This window comes from Cydia pomonella, chromosome 19 (assembly GCF_033807575.1).
Source record: "Cydia pomonella isolate Wapato2018A chromosome 19, ilCydPomo1, whole genome shotgun sequence".
NCBI lineage: Eukaryota > Metazoa > Arthropoda > Insecta > Lepidoptera > Tortricidae > Cydia > Cydia pomonella.
The window spans coordinates 15,812,849-15,837,388 of NC_084721.1; the positions used below are offsets into that span (position 1 = coordinate 15,812,849).

The 24,540-nt window shown below is 36.6% G+C and overlaps 2 protein-coding genes across 4 annotated transcripts in view; one reads left to right on the forward strand and one right to left on the reverse strand.

The window, feature by feature from the left end:
* The window catches only part of LOC133528297 (neural cell adhesion molecule 2-like), a 525,889-nt gene that overhangs the window by 131,709 nt on the left and 369,640 nt on the right, over positions 1–24,540 (reverse strand). The gene's annotated exons all lie outside the window — the stretch shown is intronic.
* Positions 758–17,026, forward strand: LOC133528468 (uncharacterized). The gene is made up of 7 exons (XM_061865861.1): positions 758–763; positions 12,134–12,157; positions 12,768–13,004; positions 13,930–14,044; positions 14,461–14,625; positions 15,414–15,592; positions 16,855–17,026. The coding sequence occupies exons 1-7, from the start codon at positions 758–760 to the stop codon at positions 16,969–16,971; spliced, it is 843 nt and encodes a 280-aa protein (XP_061721845.1). The 3' UTR covers positions 16,972–17,026.

A 24,540-nucleotide genomic window follows, 5' to 3' on the forward strand; every position in this document is an offset into this window, starting at 1 on the left:
GCGATCACGACGCATGTTAGAATTGTCGTATTCCAAAAACGAATTCCAATGTGAAAAATTAGACTCAATAACCAAGACATCAGTTTGTACTTCTAATTTCTCGCCAAAGTCAGACGATTCCTTTTTAAGGTCACTGGATCTGAAGGGAAGTAATTATGGATCATTAAGTGAAATATCCTTGGATAATATGTTGTTCCTTGATCAATCATTAACACAAGAACAGATAAGTAATTTATTGAAGACACCGATTCGAAAACGTTTAAATTGTTATAACTTAGAGCATTAACTATTATATATACGTATGGAGAAATAAAATTTACATATAAAAACGTTCCTAAAGCTTGTTAAGATTGTTTTTTTTTTGTTGATTTTTTATTTTAGTGTGTTATAACGTTTCTAAAGTTACTTAAGAATGTTGTTTTGGTTTTTGTTTTATTTTATTTTTAGTTATTATTTACATAACAAAAGTTCAAAAATATGTTTCTTTTTAATATCGTTTGTTTTCTTTCACATCACTATTAATTTATCGACACAAATACGGCGTGTGCGTTACGGGGTTCGATAAGCCCCCTGTTTTCTTCAACTCTAGTGCGACATGGGGTTAAAGCAACCCCGTATTTTTCTTTTTTCAATAACTTGATAAGTTTTCATCAGATCCAGATACGGGGGCAGAGTAACATAGCAGCATTCGTAATCTTTCAATTGGCATAAAAAAATGTTACAATAAATATGTTTTGGGGACTTTAGAACATCCTAAATGAAGGTAGGTGTACGGGGCATATTGAAACCCGTAACGCAACATAGTGAAACCCTCTACGGGGTATATTAGACCTCGTAACGCACTGAAATTCAGGGCATGGTTTTGGGTTGCCGCAGCGAACGTGTTAAAGGGTTTATAGATATATCTTTTCCTATATGTTGTTTACATACAGCATTTCTTTGTCTGTAAGGGCAATGACATTGCGTACATTTTGTTTAAGGTATTTTAGGCCGCATTAACACCAATTAAATTACCTCAGCGTAACAAGAACCTCCTTTATATTTCATTATTTTTACAAGTCCTGTAAACTTTAGCTCAACCTTAAATATTTTTGCTCTTTAGTTCATATTTACATACGTAAAGCTACTTCCAACACTATTAAAGTCTTCAATCATTACATTAGTATCAACACTGTTATAGTAGAGCAACGTTATAAATCTTTGACGATATAATTTTGAGATATGTATAATGAGCAAAGCGACTGTAGACCGAAGACCAAATATCCCGAAGAGCGAAGTGACCGAAGAGCGTAGCGACCGAAGTGCGAAGCGACCGAAGAGCGAAGCGACCAAAAGGAGCAAAGCAACCGAAGAACGAAATGACCGAAGCATTATAAACTCGACACTTAAAATGAAGCACATATAGCCTCGACGCTGCGGAAATGGAGGCCTCGATACGATTATTGTGGAATTGTGGAGTACATATAACTTAAAGTGCGGCATATATTTTCGACACTGCGACAGCTGCGACAGCGGACCCCTTGACACAATTATTGTGGAGTAATGATAGCATCCTCACTATGACGTGGGGCAAATTTAGCCTCAACACTGCGACACAATGATTGTGGAGTAATGATAGCCTCCTCACTATTAAAGTAGGGTACATATAGCCTCGACGCTGTGAAAGCGGAGCCCTCGACACAATATTGTTGAGTAATGATAGCCTCTTCACTATTAAAGTGGGGCAAATATAGCTTCAACGCTGTGAAAGCGGAGCCCTCAACACAATGACTGTGGAGTAATGATAGCCTCTTCACTATTAAAGTGGGGCAAATATAGCTTCGACGCTGTTAAAGCGGAGCTCTCGACACAATGATTGTGGAGTAATAATAGCCTCATCTCTATTAAAGTGGGGCAAATATAGCTTCGACGCTGTTAAAGCGGAGCCCTCGACACAATGATTGTCGAGTAATGATAGCCTCATCACTATTAAAGTGGGGCAAATATACCTCGACGCTGTGAAAGCGGAGCCCTCGACACAATATTGTGGAGTAATGATAGCCTCTTCACTATTAAAGTGGGGCAAATATAGCTTCGACGCTGTAAAAGCGGAGTCCTCGACACAATGATTGTGGAGTAATGATAGCCTCATCACTATTAAAGTGGGGCAAGTATAGCTTCGACGCTGTTAAAGCGGAGCCCTCGACACAATGATTGTGGAGTAATGATAGCCTCATCACTATTAAAGTGGGGCAAATATAGCTTCGACGCTGTTAAAGCGGAGCCCTCGACACAATGATTGTGGAGTAATGATAGCCACATCACTATTAAAGTGGGGCAAATATAGCTTCGACGCTGTTAAAGCGGAGCCCTCGACACAATGATTGTGGAGTAATGATAGCCTCTACACTATTAAAGTGGGGCAAATATAGCTTCGACGCTGTGAAAGCGGAGCCCTCGACACAATGATTGTGGAGTAATGATAGCCTCTTCACTATTAAAGTGGGGCAAATATAGCTTCGATGCTGTGAAAGCGGAGCCCTCGACGCGATGATGTGGAGTAATGTTGGCCTTATAGTACAATGTCGACATCTCATTTATAAGAAAATATTTATTTGATATGTGTTTTAATTTTGACCTATTAATTAATGTGCATTATAAAATTTCCCTTCGGTATTGGCTTTAATTTTGAAACCTTAATCAACACGGTTAATACCGATTTTCTGTTTGATGAATATCTTGTTGCACAGTAAACCTAAGCTTCTAAGTACTCACGGAAAGGAGTATTATTATTAGACGGAGTCCACAATATTACACAAATCAAGTATATCTTTCCATAATATATTTCATTTTAAAATTATATTGTATTATGTTAATCAAAGCTGTCTAATAATAACAAAGCGGGTAACTAACTGATGATCAAATTTAGGAGGCGACCACATCGATTGGACCCAAGACTCGACGATACCGCGATGTCCGATTAAAGCCTACTACCTAATCCGTCATGATCCATACGATAGATTCACTATGAGGGCGCATGGGGCGCACGGTATCGGAACACGCATAGCACGTCCCGTTTGTATTCGTCGGTTAATGGCATTAAACACTTTAAACTGTCAGTCAGACTAAATAGTCTTCCAATGTCTTATAGATTGTGTATTGATTGACATTACTCCTGTACATTTATACCTAGGTATGCTCATAAGACGCTCATTAAACTTGTTGGTACTGTGTATGTACATTTGCATAAAGACGCGTTTTGTTATTATTCATAGGCACTTATTACCAATCGGCAAGGATTACCATTGTTATCTATTTTATTATATGGTAGGGTAGATCGGACATGGTAAAAGCCGCTTTCGTGAAACGATTACCTAGTATATATTAACTTTATTCAGATATGGTTTGTATATTTAAATCTGTATGTGAAAGCATCTCGTAAAAAAAATTGTGAGCGAACATTGCATTTTGTGCAATCATAAAGTGAAATCTAAATAATATTTTATTAGTAAATAATACTATAATAGTACGTATTACAATTATTTAAAGTTCAAATTGTAATCTATTTGTAGCCCTATACTTATTTTTTCCGTAATTCATTTATTCAAAAAAGAAGGTAGTTGTAGTAAGTGATTTCGTATGAACGTAAAAATTACTTACTTGATTTCTTAGGTAATAAGTTTATTACGCTAAACGAATATACCTACAATTTCAAATTGAAAGTTTAGCTGCCATGTAAGTATGGCAAACGAGACTAGACTTGCCGAGCTGAATAAACATCAATTTTTCGTTCGAGGGTACGGCGGTCGGCAGTTCAAATAATGTTTTGATTCTATACTTCTTATTCAGCGCACAATAAACATTAATCGAAACACACATAGGTACAGATAGTTAGAGGAACACTATTTTGAGGAAAATACGTGTGACTCGGACTAACACAAAAACATGTAATGACGAGTACCGGAGGAGCGATGTTGGAGCAGGAACGCAGCGTAGCGAGTGAGAGGGACAGCGCGAACTTGTTTTTTAAATATTATATCTCTAAAATGTGTGACTTGGATGGCACGATAACGTGTACTGCTGCTAGTAAATTATATTTGTTGTCTTGGATTTGGATAGGAAGTATAATACAAATTACCAAACCCCTTATAACCTCCGCCGCTGGCAACCCTACCCAACTTATACGCAACCCGTTGCCATGGCAACGTCTCTGGGGGCCCGCGAATTTTACGCCGATTGGATTGTCCTACGAAACACGAACCAAACGTGATTTCACGTCGGCTTCACGTCGGTTTTTTCACCGATTTAAGTGAAGGCTTGTATAATTCAACACGGATAAAAGGAAAAAAGATGTAAGTGAGCTTGAGTTATGTAGAACATGTGACTCTATGCTGTTTATGAATAAGGATTAGGTTTCTATGGCGGCCGCAGAGCAATGGGATTAGAGGTGGGCTGGTTCGTTGTTTTGTTTCAAGTACCTTACTTGGTACATACAAGTGTTATTCAGAAATACATATAGGTAGATAGAATTTTGATAATAGTAGATTGTTAACCATGGGATGAAATGGTGCCGTTCACTCGACTTAAACTCTGTACTTTTCATTTCGAATACGAGGAAAGTAAAATATAGGTACGTTTAAAAAAAGTATAAATTAATATCAGTAGTATTTCTTGAGGATAATCGCAATTTGAATTTTAGGTAAAAATATCATTATTTATGGAATAGAGAGTTAAATATCAGAATGGAAGTTGTACAAAAAATCCATTTAAAACCGTAATTGTGATAGCACTCGTCTTTTGATATGTAAGCTAGATAAGTACAATACAATACAATACAAATCCTCTTTTTGTTTTTTTTTTATCCTGTTTTATTTATTTTTTTATTCTTTTCTCTTTTTTTATTAAGTATGGCACCGTGATTGAAAAAAATTAAAGGTCAGGGACGAAATGTCATTTTGCTGGATTTGTTTCAAGCAAACTCAAAATTTCCATACTTCCGACCAACGGTATTTCCATTGTAAAAAGTAACAGTGGACCGATGCCTCTGATGTTTGCGTAAATGCCTACACCCCACAATAATAAAATAAAAAATAAAAATTAATAAAAACAAAAAAATTAAAATTGTTTATATCAGACATATAAGTGTCGATATAAGTATTAGTGAAACTTAAAAAACTTAAAAAGACTATGTTAGTTCCTTTACATACTAAGTATAATGCAGTACAATAGGGTTGCCACAGACTTTTACGCAACTGCCCAAAAGGACAGCTGGATAAAATAATATGGGGAGCCGTGTAAGTAGTACCGAGCTAGTAACAATGGCGATGTATGTAGCTCGGGTGCGACTCCTCGCCCCTCGCATCCCGCACGATTGCCCTGTCTAGATGGCTTCGTCGAATGACTGTATTTTTTTTAAAGATTATGGTATTTCTCTCAAATGGGCGAGCACGGCTAATGACTGCTCTACGGACCTTGCCAAGATTACAATCGTGAAGTCGCCATCAGATATAGCGGAATGGCCAAGGTGCTCACAAATATCTGAACACGCTTCTATTGTCAAAGTTCTAGAGTGCGTGTTCAGATATTTTTGAGCACCTCGGCCGCTCCGATATATCTGAGCGGCCAAGATGCTCACAAATATCTGAACACGCCTCTATTATCAAAGCGCTAGAGTGCGAGATCTGATATTTTTGAGCACCTCGGCCGCTCCGATAAATCTGATGGCGGCTGTACAGCAACAATCACCAACCGAAAATTAATAACGTATTGGAAGGACAGATGCTAGGAAAATTCACGTGACTATTTACATAGGTGTAGGTAAAAAACTTAAGTAAGTCACCTGTTGTATGTAGTTGTGGCGTGTTCGAATAGACAATACATGTTTAAAAGACACACACAAACAAAACAAATGTCTATTCGAATACGTCACAACTACATACATCAGGTGACTTACTTAAGTTTTTTACCTATATATTGTTTTGATTGGAGTTTTTATTTTTGGCATATTACAATGCGCTTATGAACGTCAAATAAAGCTACAATAAACGTCCTCCTAGCTGTTAGGTTGGTAACAACACTACTAGTCGGTTCCTATTTTGTGTTATCTGTGGCAACTCTCTCTTACATCCAAGATGGCGTCGTCTGTGTATCTTATGTATGTGCTCCCGCAAATATTTAATTAAATAAATGTTATAGGAAATTATTACACAAATTGACTAAGTCCCACAGTAAGCTCAATAAGGCTTGTGTTGAGGGTACTTAGACAACGATATATATAACATATAAATATTTATAAATACTTAAATACATAGAAAACACCCATGACTCAGGAACAAATATCATGCTCATCACACGAATAAATGCCCTAAATAAAAGTTATAAAGTGCAGTTCGTTTTTCTTTCCACCTATGTGATGAGCACAGATATATGTTCCTGAGTCATGGATGTTTTCTATGCATTTAAGTATTTATATATTATTTGCCTGAGTACCCACAACACAAGCCTACTTGGCTTACCGTGGGACTTAGTCAATTTGTGTAAGAATGTCCCTACATTTTTTTAATGATGGTTATCACAAATATTTGTTCCTGAGTTATGGATGTTTTCTGTGTATATAAGTGCCGGGACAACGCGAGAAAGAAGAAGAAGTATGCATTTTCAAGATTAAACGAGAATATTAAACGCATCATCTAACGACATATAACTTATCACAGTAAACTAAAAGCATATACCATCTCCATTCCGTCGTGGGTAAGAAGTGGGTCAAACTATGTCATCCGCTGTTGCAGTTACAAGTTGCTACTAACCCGAATGATCTTAATAGTCTCTGAATATTAAACATCTATTTTACTGTCAACCACGTAGAGCATGTTAATATCTATACAAAGTATACTCGCAGACGACCGGTTTGGCCTAGTGGGTAGTGATCCTGCCTACGAAGCTGATGGTCCCGGGTTCAAATCCTGGTAAGGGCATTTATTCGTGTGATGAGCATGGATATTTGTTCCTGAGTCATGGGTGTTTTCTATATATTTAAGTATTTATAAATATTTATATATTATATATATCGTTGTCTAAGTACCCTCAACACAAACCTTATTGAGCTTACTGTGGGACTTAGTCAATTTGTGTAATAATGTCCTATAATATTTATTTATTTATTTAAGTATAACTGCATGTTATATATGTATTATCGTCGTCTAGTAATCACAAAACAAGTCTTATTGAGCTAACTATGGGATTAGTTAAGTTAGATCTGTATAACATTGTCATATAATATTCATTTAAATTTATCATGGCTAGGCCCCCTGAGTTACTACATTTTATCTAGCTAGTACGAGTATGTGCTCCAGCAGCGGTATCATGGTCGTATTTTTATCACCTGCCATGTCATGCGTCACTTTCGCACTTACATACTTGTTAGAACGTGACAGGCATGGTGACAAATGATAAAGAGCTGACCATCTTAGCCTTACAGATTAGATATTCCATACTGTTTTACCACGCCGCGCTCTACAAAGCTTGCGTACACAATATTGTCTCGTAGAATGAAGCCTTTTTTTTACATGGTTTCATAAACCTCGTTTGATGTCACGACCACATGTTCCTAGTTTATTCTAAGCAAAAAAGCCTTTTACTCCGATGACGTCATAAAAACGCGATGCGTTCCTATGATTTGCATTACTTTTTTAATATTAATCCTATGGCCCAGGTTTTAAGGGTCGTAATAAAACAGGATCATGCCACTCCGGCCTCGGGCAGTCTTATATTAAAACTCTTGTTACACCTTAATGCAAAAAGGACGTAAATGTATATAAGTTTCTTGTTAAATACGTCGTTTTGTGTACGTGAGCCGCTTTATTAAACGTGCATACCTTTTTAAAGGATTTTTTCGAGGAAATTATTGCACGTGCGCTTTAACTCCTTGGGTAATGTATTTTTTAAAGCGTGCAATGTCTTTGGGATTAGTATCATTCATTAAAAAAGAAATTTACGAGTACTTTGTTGTTACTGTTTACGTAATATGTGATAAAACTTAATGGTTAACAATGTGCAAATTGCGAGCGCATATCTGATTTGATTAATTACATAATTATCTTAATACGATAAACATACGATTTTTTCCCGCTATCTACTAAGCTATCTAGGTACAGTCGAAGTCAACGTTGTTAATACTTTTGCACCTTACTAGTTTGTAAATAAAATATATCTTCTACGTCGACTGTACTTATTCTTATAGTCAAAGTAATGTAAGAATTGATTTTTTAATGTTATGTTATGAATTGACAATAATAAATTTATGAAGAAAAATCAATTTTTATGTCACTCCGATTATATCAAAGAGAATTTGAAATAGAGGTGGATCGCCAAAGAAAAATTTGTAGTCACAGTAAATTTGCTGCCATCTTTCGACACATGATTAAAACTTTTAGAACGCTATTTGAGTTTGATCCTTATTCTTTGACTGATATTTGTTTAATTTGTTAAATATCAATCAATAAATCAAAGACCAAAGGTATGGCGCCACAACCTTTGGGTTATGCCCGGTACGATGGCGCCACTGTTTTGTTTTTTAACAAATTTAATACATATCAGTGAAAGAATAAGGATCAAAGTCAAATGGCGTTCTAAAAGTTTTAATCGTGTGACTAAAGATGGCGATAAGTTTACTGTTGCCACAAAATTTTCTTTGACAATCCACCTCTATTCAAATTTTCTTTGCATTATATATAGTGCTTTAAGAACTTATTTTAACCATAACCTAGCAAAATTTACCAAGGAATACTCGTATTGGTAAACTATGACTAATTTATACTTATGCTTTTTTATAAAAGAATGAATGAATGAATGAATGAATGTTTATTTGCGTTAAACAAGCGTATACCGGGTGTTTCCTGTAACACGAGCAAATAATTAAACCATATATTGTACTCCTAAAACGATATAACTTTTGATTAACAACTTTTGAAATCTTAAGATTTTATCTTTTTCATACAAATTTAATATTATTTTAAATGTACGCTGACATCAGTGTGTTTGACGTTGCTTGTCACGCTTTAAACGTAACAAAATTCGCAATACATTGCGTCTTAGAATTAACTTGAATGTGTAATAAAAATTAAAACATAAGTTATTTTTAAAAGTTGCTGAACAAATGTTAGTGAGTTTGAGGACAGCCTACAGTTTAATTTATTGCTCGTGTTACAGGAAACACCCGGTATATACAAATGTGTTCAATGTTTAATTACAGCATGATTCTTGTTTGCCATGATTGGCTGGAAAGGGCTTATTTACGATGAATTGAACGATCTAATCGCGACAGTAAAGGTACTTAAATCTACCGAACTAGGGGAGATGGATACTTCAAAAATAAACACCTGGTAAGATTCTCATTATATTAAACTGTAGATAAACAAATTACAATTTATTAAAATTAGGTGGGCGAATTGGGGCGGCGGTTGAGGGAGAGGGGTCATGATCCTCGTTCCGGGTCATTCCTGATACAGAGGCTGTCTATCGCGATTCAGCGTGGCAACGCGGCGAGCGTGATGGGCACCTTTGCGTCTGGGAGGGCTCGGGACGGGTTGTTTGATTAATTTTTGTAATTGTGTCTTTATTTTTGTTTACTTTTACTCCTGTTTAGTTTATAGTCAATTTTAATGTTTTTTTTTTTTCATTATTTATGTATCTACATAGTATACTTAAATGTAAAATGTATGTATAGCTTTAATTAACTTATCAATAAATAAATAAAAATTATTAAAATAACCAGCTTAAACACGAATAGCCTATCTCGCCCATGCTTCGCCCATGAAATGACAGAATTCCTTCGTCGGCCTATTTAATAGAATAGATGAGATAAGATGATTTATAACATGAAAGACAATTACATAATAAATTTGCATTCATAACAAAAATATAATAATTTCTATTATGATCGTCAAAATAAAATTAAAATGAAATAAGGACTATCAGTACAATTAGAATAAGAGCAAGTAGGTTAATACTTACAAAATTCAAAATATAAATTTACAGTGACAAAACTTACGAAAATACAAGAATAATGAAAATAAAAAATCGGCCAAGTGCGAGTCGGACTCGCACAGGAAGGGTTCCGTACCATTATCCATAAAAACGGTCACCCATCCAAATACTGACCCCGCCCGACGTTGCTTAACTTCGGTGATTGGATAAGAACCTCGAGATTGGAAATAAATATTTTTTTTTATTCTGTTTTTATTGATATAGCGGCAACAGAAATACATAATCTGTAAAAATTTCAACTGGCTAACTATCACAGTACATGAGATGCAGCCTGGTGACAGACAAACGGACGGACAGCGGAGTCTCAGTAATAGGGTCCCGTTTGACCCTTTGGATACGGAACCCTAAAAAGAGTAAGTAGGTATAAAATAACACAAATGATATCTCGCAATAAGAATCGTTACAGCTTCATCTACTCCTTCCTCTGTTCCTAACCAGTCTTGAAGCAGTTTCCTTCGCAGTCAGCTAGATGGCATCTTCGAGTCATCGATTGGCGTGTCGACATTCGATGTAATGTCGCGCTCCTCCGCAAGGTGGCACCAACGCTGTACTCGATTGCCAACAGTACTGTTTGAATTCATATTCATACTCCACCAGCGGCTGTAGAACGGTCACATTTTTATGACTTGTCACTATGCCTGTCACGTTCCAAAAAGTATGTAAGTGCGAAAGTGACAGGCATAGTGACAAATGATAAAAATGCGACCGACCAGCATTATTGTTGTAGTAATGCGGCGTGACATCGCTGCTGAGCGCATTGTTGCCGCAAATATAAAACTATATATTATCTATTATACTATCTATTATATATTAGGCCTTTCAATCTATTTGTATCTATTAGATTACAATGATAACTTATTTGATACAATTTGAATATGATAAGACATTATTGAATAATTATAGAAGTCATCATTATCATAAAAATACTGCAAAAGTGATTTCATCATTTACACAACTGATAATAAATCGTTGGGTTCATGGATTTAGCCAGAATGATGAATGAAACTATTTAATTTTAGAACATAATCCTAATGGCGTCCTAGCTAGTTGATACTGACCTTGCCCACGACGGAGGAGGTCTCGGGTTCAAATATTGGTAAGAGCAATTTTTCTGTTCATCACAAACTATTTATCTGTTTAATATTCGTATCAGTATTGCGATACAACGAGGAGCATCCTTGGTACAATGCCTCAAGGGCCTATTTTAGATATAAGCTAGTTATAGTAATCATCTGTATATATCTATTATGTATATTGTTATTGTATGGTCTTTATATGTCTGTTATACATGTATATCGTCGTCTAGTACATTGTCCCATAATATTTTATAAGTGTAATAATCTTGACTTGTCATCTTGATGTCATCATGATGTCTACTCTCTTGTCATCTTTCGGTGTATTCTCATTTGTCCGCCCATCTGATCTGCGCCATACATGCGCCGGGGAAAAATGAGAAGGATTTGAAATGAAATCATCCGTGCCTGACGGGGACAAATGAAAATACACCCATCGTTTTACAATTATTTCTATTAAGCCAAATGGTTAATGGGTCTGCTAGAGAATACCTTAAAACGGTGGATTTTGTTAAACTTTTCAATAAAGATTATATAAAGAAATAACAATAAATATTATCTGGGTTTGACTCTTATTTCTGGACTGGATATGGATATCGTCAGATGTTTATTTTGAAATCAGTTCAATCTAAATTTAATATTATCAAATGTGGCTTATCAAATTCTGTTTCCATGTGTAAACAAACGGATAGTTATTTTAATTAATCATAGAAAAATAGATTACAGTAGATAAACTGATTCGTAAACCCTATTGGAAAGACAAAAGGCACACTGTGACCAGTCAAGAGTGTTGCTGTACATTTAATCAAAGAGGGAGAAACAGAAATTACCAAGATAGCGAGTCATTATATATAAAGATAGAAAATAATCAGCGATCAGTCTTCTATTAGGTGTAGTGACAAAATGAAGCAAATATTGATTTTATTTGCTCTTATAGCTGTGGGGAGCTCTAGTAAGGAATTTTGATATTGAAATAAATAAATATGATTTTGATAATATAGTTTATAATTGATCAATGTATTTTTATACTGTTACAGGCATATGGAAAGGTGGATTTAGAAGTAAGTTTTTTTTTACTATTTATTTATAGTGCGTATACGCTACGCCATAATTGATTTAGAACTAGACGTTCATACTATTTATTGGTGCTGACAAACGGGCGTACCGAACCGCGACCTCTTAGATAGATAGATAGATAGATAAATAATTTATTGGCTTAACAAAGATTTTAAATTGCATTGCAGTCGCCGCCGAATCGGTCACGGCGACTGCTAGCAACTCCGTTGCTGTCTCTGGTGTGCTCGCAAGTGGCTGACGTGGCCGCTCTTGTTAACAAAAGTTTGCTGACATTGCGGGCATGTGAGCATACTATTACAGCCTTTAGAATAGACAGATTCTATTAATTTGCACTAAGCAAGTGATTTAAAGGACCCTTGGCTTCGAAGAAGCAGTTGAGGATACAACGGGAATAGACGACTCTCGTTAAACGGGAGAAAAGAGATAGTTTAATTTACCTTAAGCTAAATCTTAAAGTGACTGTTGTGGTATCCATAAGATTATCTGGCATGTATTTATCATCAAACTTGGGCACAATGACAAAAATATCTAACTGTTGCAAAAGCTTATTTCATAACTCCCTTGTATAGTAGTTGTGTTCCATTAAGTATATAGTATTCCTTAAATATATCTTCTAACTTTGCAGTAAGATTCGACATCGGCGTCAATATTGGCAGCACTTTCTTCTTTGACATACCGCGCACACTTACGGACGCCGTCTCAGAAGGATGGGTGTCGCAAACCCAGCCCGACGGTCTGCCTGTCACTTCTGTCTCCATGTACTGCTACTCTGACAACATCGTGTGCTGCTTCTACGATTCCAATGGCGATGTAGCTGGCATGCAAGTTGCTGTAAGTTTATATATCTGTTTCCAAAAGATGGGTATCGCAGACAGAGCCCGATGGTCTGCCAGACACCACTGTCTCCATTTACTGCTATTTGGATAACATCGTTTGCTGGTTCTAAGATTCCAATGGCGATATAGCTGGCATACAAGTTGCTATAAGTTCCATCCACACAATGTTTACAGTGTACAGTCACAGACCAAAAAGCTGCCCGTCAGTTTCTCTCAGTAATCTACCACATTCCGTATCAATAATAGTAGCGGATTCTTAATACCTTTACAAAAACAAATACGTCCCAATGAACAAAACAATTAGAGTGTGACAGATACATTTGAACGCGAACTTTAAGACTAGTAAGGAACGACAGATACTCGTACTTTTGGCGCGTCTTTCAAATCGCTACTATTGTTGCTGACTGTACTAAACAACATTAAATCGTTCAGCAACAACGTGCTATGAACATCACCTGGGTCTTCACCAATAACACAATCAATGAAATTATGAATACTGATACCTAATGTCAGATATTCTTCATTATCATCATTAACTTTTTGCATAATTATTTTACAATAAGTTGCATAACGTTTAGAACCTTCGGATAGGTATAACTCTTGTAACTACTTACAAAATATTTTTACCAGTGTCATCAGAAGTCAGTTTGTTTAGTAGGTTGTCTCAAAATTTCTTAAAATATATTTATACGTCCACTTGAACACTATCTGTACCCCTAGTGTAACTAAATTCGATTTCCAAACGTGACGTACGCGTTTGCGTTTAGTCTCATTTTGTATTGGATTTCGAAAGAGCGCGCCAAGCGGGACGTTTTGGAAACTCAAAATCCTATACAAAATGAGACTTAACGCAAACGCGTTCGTCACGTTATGATGTCGATCAAAGTTACACTAGGGGTACTGAATGTTTTCTTCTATAGCTGCCAAAAGACAAGTTCACCCCTCACTACGAGGACATGGATGCGGTGGGCTTCACGGACTGGATAGTGGATGATGTTGAATACTACACTCTGCAGCAGTACTTCACTACTGAAGGTATCTTGCTAGTTTCCAATTTACATTTTTTAAACATTTTTAGTATTTTTCATATTCTTAAAAAGTCTTACCCTTTTCAATTATTCAGTAAAATATTCAGGTTTGAGTGTGTACCTACGACTTATTAAGGTATTTTTATGTGGGTTAAATATTCAGCAAACCGTTATTATAACTATAATTGAATAAAAGCTGTAACAATTAATATAATAGTCACAAAAAACTCGCATGGACGCTATTCTTAAATTTTAACATTCTTGGCAGCAGTCTTCATGTTTGTAAGACTTAATTGTCCATCAAACTATCCCCATGATTTCATACACAGTATCCCATTTTGTTTACGTTTGGTTTTCTGTGGAGAAGCCCTTAGTTAATTTACAAGAAATATACATATATTTACTGTGTCCTCTACTTTTCAGAAATCCTTAGCAGTCGGGCTATGCGTGCCAATGAGAACAAGATCACTGAGAATGGCGGCGTGTGGGTTGTGGGAACCAACAAGGAGGTGGTACAGATCTCCAACTCCACCAGCGAGATCGTCAGTGAGGGCATCTTCACCATTCAGGCCTGCATTCCTTGGATGGGTAAGTACAGAACAGGTGCAAAGATTAGTTACTTCCGACATATCGATATCAATAAGCCCGTTTTTCGAAAGGGCGGGTAGATATTATCATAAATTTCTAACATATATTTGGCTGACTTATGGTTACTTGACATGATCTTTTGTTATTTCTCCGTACTAGAGAAATAGCAAAAGGTACATCCTAACTGATCTACCCACTTTCTCTCAGTGTATTCTCGTGTCAGGAAACTCATACTCTTTCTTTGTCGGAGTGAATGTATTTATAGAAATTACTTAATCGCTGACGACAATAAGCGCTGGTGGCCTAGCGGTAAGAGCGTGCGATTTTCAATCCGGAGGTCGCGGGTTCAAACCCCGGCTCGTACCAATGAGTTTTCGGAACTTATGTACGAAATATCATTTGATATTTACCAGTCGCTTTTCAGTGAAGGAAAACATCGTGAGGAAACCGGACTAATCCCAACAAGGCCTAGTTTTACCCTCAGGAGTGGAAGGTCAGATGGCAGTCGCTTTCGTAAAAACTAGTGGGATTAGTTGTCAAGCGGACTTAAGGCTCCCATGAGCCGTGGCAATAGCGGGACAACGCTAGGAAGAAGAAGACTTAATCACTGACGACTGTTGTGCCACGTGAAGTCGTTTCATTATGCTTTACTCAAACATATAAATAAAATACCTATACATAGAAATGCATTTTAGGGTAAGCTAGGGCAAGGTTTGATAGCATTATATGACATCGTAAATCAAGTTCCTGAATATCCGCCAATAAATTAAATGGTTTTCTTCCCGCAGGCCGTCATTACTACTACAAGATGGACTCCAGCTTGAGCTGCGACGAGCCTATTTTCCCGTGGTTCCCCATCGTGGAATCCGGCGAACTCATCGCTACCGGTCTAATGGTCTTCGGCGAGCTCAACCTGGACAGTGATGCTAGGAACTGGTTTGAGAGTCCTACTGTATCTGCTGTAAAGGTAACTTGATTGACAGCACAAATAATTATCTGAGTTCACTTTTGACAAGGTCACTGATCTGGAGACCGGAGAACCTAGTTCGCGAGTAGTAGCTAAAACCGGCCAAGAGCATGTCGGGCCACGCTCAGTGTAGGGTTCCGTAGTTACTCTTCCGTCACAATAAGCTAAACTGGAGCTTAAAGTATAGTAAATTGTTAACCAAGGGGTGAAACGGTACCTTTCACCCGAGTTAAACAAATAGGCAAATTTGCATAATCAGTACCTAATTAAAGTAAGTCTTTTTACTATGAAGGGGAAACTTTTTGCGATAACTCAAAAACAGCTATACTGATCATGTCCGCTATAGTTTTCATTTAATGTATTTCTTAAGCTCTACTTCCACGATTTTTTTCATATTTTTTGGGCCTATGGTTCAAAAGTTAGAGGGGAGGACACTTTCGGAGCGATCATCTCCGAATATATTCACTTTATCAAAAGATGTTTGTTGAAGACCCTTATTAGTTTTGAAAGACCTTTCCAATGATACCCCACACTATAGGGTTGAAGCAAAAAAAAATATTCACCCCCAATTTACGTGTAGGGGAGCTACCCTAAAAAAAAAAAATTTTAGATTTTATTGTACGAATTTGTCGGCTTTATTGATTTATATATCCATGCCAAATTTCAGCTTTCTAGCACTAACGACCACGGAGCAAAGCCTCGGACAGACAGACAGACAGACGGACATGGCGAAACTATAAGGGTTCCTAGTTGACTACGGAACCCTAAAAACGGGATATCTATGTACCAGAGTCGTTAACTTTGATTGTATTTTCCACAGAAGTAACCTTTTTCTATAAGTTGTTTGGACTGATCCATAAAAGCTGGGGCCCGTTTCTCAAAAACTTGTAACTTAGAATACAAACGGATGTCACTTTTTGACAGCTTTTGTCTTAGCTTAGCAGCTTAGTCAATTTGTGTAATAATGTCCTATAATATTTATTATTTATTTATTTGTATTGTATTACAAGCTACATGATTTTGAGAAACGGGCTCCTGGTGTGAAATTTTTATTAAAATCTCAAAGTTATATTATAAAACCCGCGCTGGTTTTCATGAATCAACCTAAACGTGAACAAATTATATAGAAATAGACATAATTTACCAGAGCTGAGGTTAGAAAATTCTACAGAAACATTTGTTCAAACAATTCAATAGGAAATCTTTAGTTGCATTAAAAGTGTTGTGATTACTTTAAGTATACCTACTATGTTTACTTCTAGGCGATCGTCACTTCTGGCCCAGACTGCATTTACGACCTAGTTTCGAGCCCTGGAGTTGTCACAATGCACATATACTACATCGACCAGCCCTGGCTGATATCCTGCTTATTCCAGTAGACCACATCTGACCAGAGTCAATACGAGGTGAAATAAAATGTTATTGTACTTTAAACAGATGTGTATTTTTATCCTTGCTTTTATACCCACGTATTCAACAACGAAATTTGTAGCCGCCGTGCAGATCAGGATCTCGACGACTCAAATAAAACTTCGATTTATAATAAAGTGAAGTATAATTTTCCAAAAGGTACTGGTTTAGGGTTCTTGCCAAAACGGTTCAATGTAGAAAAGTGGGTGTTGATAGTATGGAGGATGATGAAAGAGTGATTTGCAATATTTGATCAGTACAAAAGGTGGTTTAAATTTAGGTGCCTTTAATTGGCCGCGTTAGAAAATATGTGGAGCGCTCCTATTGGTGCTTCTGAAAAGCCTCCGAATACTAGCCGAGCCCGACGGCTGCGTTTAGCTACTGCATTGATTTTTATACAATAATAAGTTGCATTCGCAACGAAATTTATATTGTATAAACTAATCTCTCAGTATAAGGGCCTGTTTCACAATGTCCAAGTAAAGTCCTAAATAAGCTACTCGCCACTTATCTGACGAATAAAGTCATCGTTAGCGTTTCACAATATTCAAGCTAACTGGCAGACAAAGCTAAGCTTAATTGGTAGAGAAAGTTTTAAGTTTTGCTGGAAGTTTTATCAGGCAGTTAATTCATTTAAATAAAATAAATAAACAAATAAAATAAATATTATAGGACATTATTACACAAATTGACTAAGTCCCACAGTAAGCTCAATAAGGCTTGTGTTGAGGGTACTTAGACAACGATATATATAATATATAAATATTTATAAATACTTAAATACATAGAAAACACCCATGACTCGGGAACAAATATCCATGCTCATCACACGAATAAATGCCCTTACCAGGATTTGAACCCGGGACCATCAGCTTCGTAGGCAGGGTCACTACCCACTAGGCCAAACCGGTCGTCAATCATCGGTCGGTCATTTATTGATTAGCTATCCAATACTTTACCTGGACGTTGTGAAATAGACCCTAAACATGGCTTCCAGAAAAGGTCTACATATTACACTGACAGCTATCCTTTTTCTATAATATCCCCGTTCCCAATATACAATTTCCCACCATTAAAAAAGTTGTCATTGGTCAATAAAATTTTTGATTTGCTATAAATTTGCACGTGTCCGCCGCCATACATGAGACGAGTACAAACTGGAATTATTAATATGAAAACACCTATTCCTATCTGTGCCCGGCGGGGACAAATGAAAATACACTTTTTGGCTGGTCAGACTATGGTTTACGAATAATATTGTTTTGAGAAAGACAGACAGACCGACATAGCGAAACAAATATTTTACAAAATAAGAAACCCTAAAAGCCATAAGGTGATTGCTATAGTAGGTAATAATATTATATAGGGTAATTAATAATTATTATAATTTATAATATTTATATAGGGTGGGTGTAGGGTGAAGCGCTGCGCCGCGCTGTGGGAAAGGATGCGGGGGAGCCCTAGTAGTCTTCTGAAGGTGTTTGCCGACAGGTGGGACTCACCCATGTTAAAAAGATGGATCAGCCTTCACACTACTTTTGTAAATTTTGATTGGTGACATCTTTTAATTATTATTATTATTTGACGAAATTTAATTTTAATTCTATACATTTTATAATTTTCAAAATTTAATTTAATGCGTTTAATTGTAATATCTTAATTGTAATTGTTATGTTATATTGTTTAATGGACAATTTAAATTACTGTAGAGATAAGTTATTGACATTTTATTATTTTATGCTCATCCGGTTATGTCTGTGTTTGTGATCTCTGTATGTACTAACAATAGTCTTGTAAGTTATGTTGTGTAATACTAACACTTTTATGGGTTTTGCCTGAAATAAAGGATTTAATAATAGTTATTGGCTACCCTTAACTTAAAAATAAGACTTATGTTGCCTTGTTACTTTCTCATTCGTTAAAGTGCGGGGGTAGAAGGGTAGTGAAGAGAAACGCAGGCGCATTTTAGAATGGTCCGTTTACTGGCTTATACATACAATAACTGTCTCCTCACTCCATACTCACTATATCTATATCTTCGCTATACTACATCACATTACAGGAGTTTTTGGAGGCATTAAACATTTTTCTTTGTCGTTATTACAATACAATTAAGACCTTAAATGCAAGGTACAAAAAGCTTAGTTCTCTTTTGTGAACTGTTTCATGTTTGTTACATCTTCTAAATCAACGTTAGGGCCGTCGTACAAACAGTCAAGTTTTCCACCGGTTTCGTTACGCACTAACACTTTATCACCATACTTACATGTTACTGTGTTTGTATGTGTTATGTTAGATACTTATATGTTACTAGATTATCGTATCGTAAACTCATACTCTTTCTTTGTTGGAGTGAATGTATTTATAGAAATTACTTAATCGCTGACGATAATAAGCGCTGGTGGCCTAGCGGTAAGAGCGTACGACTTTCAATCCGGAGGTCGCGGGTTCAAACCCCGGCTCGTACCAATGAGTTTTTCGGAACTTATGTACGAAATATCATTTGATATTTACCAGTCGCTTTTCGGTGAAGGAAAACATCGTGAGGAAACCGGACTAATCCCAACAAGGCCTAGCTTACCCTCTGGGTTGGAAGGGCAGATGGCAGTCGCTTTCGTAAAAATTAGTGCCTACGCCAAATCTTGGGATTAGTTGTCAAGCGGACCCCAGGCTCCCATGAGCCGTGGCAAAAATGCCGGGACAACGCGAGGAAAAAGAGAAGAAGAGATGTTACTAGATTATCGTATCGTATCGTATGCACTACACCACTTTGTTAAGAGTAGCCAATTACTATAGAGGGGCCAATAACTATAGCAGTTAACCTACCTATCTTTCTCATTGCTCAGTGCGACGCAAAAATTAAACTATATCTTAAAATAAACTATATCACAAAAAGAAGAATCAGATATTAAAAGACTTATTAGAAGTGTTTTATATTTCAAATATAATTTATAATGACAATAAACACAAAAAAAAACTTTAAAAAAAAAACTTAAGACTAACTTAAGTCTAATCAAAGAGACCCCCCGAGTTGTCCCCGAACATGCAGCATTAAGATATCAAAATAAACATAGAACATTAATAAAGGTAAGTAAAGGGAACGACAGAACGGACTTTTTCTTTCCAACGATTATTTGTATTTATTGCGCTGTTCGAACTTTCTTTTTCCCTCCTAACGATTGAGAAAATTAAAAGAGGTCATTTCGGAACTTGGACCGTTCGTTCTCGATTTCTTTTTGTAGTGTAAATCTAATTTAATTTTATCGCGTGTGTATTTCAAAACGAAAACTATTTTTGTTTATGGGTATGGGTAGGTACAGTCAGCATCAAAAGTAGCGGAACAAGGTGTCAAAAATATCTACCATTCTGTAGCAGTTTAATAAAAAGTGATAGTTATATAAGTAGAACAATTAAGACTGTAAAAGATATATTTAAACGTAAATTTTAGAGATTTATCTATAGTTGGAAAAGTAATCCGGAATATCAAATATCGTTGTTTCATCCGCTACTATTGATGCTGACTGTACTACCGAACAACGTACTTCATTCCTGACCCGTTGTGACTCGTGAAACCCTTTTTTCCGCAACTTGATGGCTGGCGCTTATTTTGCGTAAGATGTAATTATAAAATAATGAGTCCACAACAAACTTGTTTCCGTGGATCACCTAGGTAACCGCTACCTACGCCATATTCCGTAATAATGCTAGACTTAAATCGAACGGTATTGAGACCGTGCGAAGTGCATGGTGGGGGTAAGTAAAGCGATCCCAGCGCATAAGGTGGTAAAAATTTGAACTAACTGCGGATAGCGTCTTTAACATTTCGTAGAATTATATGGCTCGAAATGAAACTTTGATTTACGATTACTCCTGAAACATTCATTTAAATTGTATGGTGTAAGGGACCATTGTAAGCTGTATGAAATGCTTAATATAACTGACGTATTTATTTTGATAATTGTTAATAATGTAAGTATCCATGTAAATAGCTTTGCAAATGCCACATATTACGTGATCTTTTTCTAGAAGTTACGAATATGTATAGTAAGTTATCCTTAAAAGATAGACATTTAACATCGCGGACTTTTTTGTAGACCTATGAATGAGAAACAACATCACCATACATTGTAAGGGAGAATAACAAAATTAGAGCATGTCCTTCTCTCCCAATGCATCAGGAGTTTACCAACCCGCCTATGGCGAGACTTAAGTCCCGTCGCCCGGCATACGCAGCCGCTGCAACACTCACACAAAATTCCTTCGATGTACAGCAGCTCTGGAAACAAGAATGGATGAGGCAAGCTGACAGCACCCCGGCCGGGAATATCGACCCGACTATCATGAACAAGGGGACCGACCTTCCTAGGAAACTATGGTGTCGCTTAAACCGCTTAAGAACCGGGCACGGACGATGCAACTTCTTCCGGCATAAGTGGGGTTGGAGAGACTCCGCGCTATGCGACTGCGGCATCGAGGACCAAACTATGGAGCACATCATCCAGCGGTGCCCACTCCGCGCATACTCGGGTAGCCCGGATGATCTATTAGACTTGACGCCCGATGCTGTGCAATGGTCGCAAAACTTGGATGTTGCCTTATAAATAATACTGTATATGTGTAATTTTGCCTATGTGACTATATCGCCATACGATTAAATAAATACCATACATTGTGTTGTAATAGCTCAAACGGATTAGGCAGCGTTTTCGATTACAGCTCCTAGCCAGCGTGTTTTTTCCGACAACATCGTTATAATTCAAACAATTTACACAAAACCTTAACAAGTTATATTCCTCAAGAATCACTATTGATAGATGAAAATCGTAAGAAAATCCATTCAGTAATTTTTAGTTTTGGAGTAGTTTTATAAGATGTAGTGAATTGACGTTTTCCCCTAGACTTGCGGACACTAGGTTTCGTGACAGTCGTGCACGCTCCCATGAGCTCCCGAGAGAGAGAGAGAGAGAGAGAGAGAGAGAGAGAGAGAGAGAGAGAGAGAGAGAGAGAGAGAGAGAGAGAGAGAGAGAGAGAATTAACAATTATTACTTTTTGACTATGTCCGCTTAGTTATAAAACTTGTTGGGTTACGTATGACGTAACGATATATAGCTCTGCTCGCAAAACCGAACTTTCGGCCCGATTCGAAGAATGAAATACGATAACGATAAGTTCTGGTTTACATAACTTCTCATTTAGATATCGTTTATATGTCGTATAATTGACAGAAGTTTGACGTTAAAATATCGCCGCCTCCGATATATCTGATGGCCTGTACATATCGCTGGCACCTGTACAAGTAAGAGCGAAATAAACACGTTACTGACATCATGTAGATATAATTTTGATGTCACAATTTAAGCTTGAATTTGCCTCCATCTTATAATATCTGTTTATCAATTTCCAACCACGAAGTTATTCTTCAATTACCTGCCCTTCATCTAGCTTATTTTGAAAGAGATATCACTTCGACATACCTCTTAATATCAAAAGAGCTTAACTTACTTGATTTATTTATAAAAATACGTCCTTTTATTAAAGGCTGGTCGTAAGGAGACGTCACCTAAGAGGCCTTTAAATGGAAAGAAAATATTTTTGTTATTTTTTCCTTAGCCGGTCGCGGAGACTTGGATATGAAGAACCACTTCATCTTGTAATAAAACTGGAGATGTTTTACTTTTAGTATAGTGGCTGCACGCGAGTACTTAGGTTTTATGAGGGGGTTTCATAAGTAAGCTGAGATATGAATGTATGTGAAGATTTTATTAAAAAAACTTTGAAAGGCTTACGTACGTACGTCAATATTTATACAAGTTTGAAGTATATTTTAAGTATAAAACTCCTGTGAGTACTCGTGAGTGGAGGTCGCGCGCTCTATTAGTAAAGACTGCAGCCGCCGCCGCTCGAAGATCCTCAAAATGGATCGAAATGTGTCGAGCGTTTCAAGTTAATAATACGCGAGTAACCCGTATAGAGTGAGTATCATTTTAAAGTGTTTTTTTTTCGTCTTTATTGATGCATGGGTAGATTAGATTAATATTTTCCTAAAAAATTTGTTAATAAAGTAAATTACGCCTCGAAGAGCGTAAAATTCTTAATCTTAAAAGTCCGGATGAGTTAGTAAAATGGGTAATCCAAAACGAAAACAAAATGAGAAATTTTATTCTAAATCCATTCGATTCATTAAAAAAATCACTTCCTAAAGAAACAAAACTGCCGCTACTCAGGTACCTTCAAAAAAATTGGCAATCACATACTATAATAAGATACAGTATTGCTGACTATCTCTGACCTCCACTGATGAACAGCTATCCGACACCCAGATCAAGCAATAAGTAATAATGTAGCAAAGTAACTTTAAACGTTTTGTTACTTGCAAAATTGTACACCTTTTTCTAGGGCTGCCTATCAACTCTCAAACCTTAATGACCTTGCCTACAAGTCGATTCACGAAAGCCGGCACAAATGGAATGAATGAGTGAATGAAAATATCTATGTGTGCATCACATTAACCAATGAAATGGTGGCTCTGACCGGTATACCGATATACGTGTACATCAAAGTTTCGTTAATTCTCTTCGTCCCAGTTTTCGTGAATTTACTTTTTTTTTAAGAGATAACTTAAGTGGTATGTATACATATTGTTTCGCCAAACTGAGGACAGTTTGTTGGCGAACAATCGAGCTGTACTTATGAGATGGGTGTATTTTTTGTGACTCGCTTCACGTTATGACTTTAGTCGCTTCTAGTACCAAAAGAACAACATGATATTTGGTATACTTTATCATGTTGCATTAAAGTTTATAAAACCTCAGTGAAATGGTATTGTCGGACATTAACACCGTTTTATTTGTCTTTATCCCGCTGGCCTTTGAAGGACATTATGTTTTTATGCTGGCTGTCTTACAGCTACGTTTCATGTCGCGATAAACTTCTGAAAGAAATTGAATGTCAGCTTTTATTTTTAACGAAATGAAGATAAGTACCTAAATAAAGGTAAGTAAAAAGGTAAAAAAAAAGTAAATAAAGGTAAGTAAATAAAGGTAAGGTAGTTAATGAAGGTAAGTAAGTTTAGATAAAAAAATTGGGTCATGTTATATGTTAAATAAGTGTTTTATTTGTAAATATAGGCAGAATTACAGTGGTGATCAGTTTATATATTTTGGGAACAATCTTACATAGACATCTAGCCCCAAACTTAGCAAAGCTTGTACTATGGGTACTCGGCGACGAAATATATACGTATATAGATAAATACATACTTATATACATAGATAACATCCATGACTCAAGAACAAATATCTGTGTCCATCTCACAAATAAATGCCCTTACCGGAAATCGAAGCCGGGACAATCGGCTTCATAGGCAGGGCCAGCCACTAGGGAAGACCGGTCGTCGAAAATATCAAGCCAAAGGATATAGCAGAAAATATCAGGCTAATTCCAAAAATCGCAAATAATTCCTTCATATTAGAGTCCGTCTTTGGAATTACCCAACATTCTGAACTTTTCGGAATTAGGTACCTGTACCCCTAGTGTAA

Excerpts from the sequence above, each read along its gene's own strand:
- LOC133528468 (XM_061865861.1), top strand. Across the intron at positions 14,045-14,460 it reads GCAGTACTTCACTACTGAAG|AAATCCTTAGCAGTCGGGCT; the intron begins GTATCTTGCTAG and ends TCTACTTTTCAG. Across the intron at positions 15,593-16,854 it reads CTACTGTATCTGCTGTAAAG|GCGATCGTCACTTCTGGCCC; the intron begins GTAACTTGATTG and ends GTTTACTTCTAG.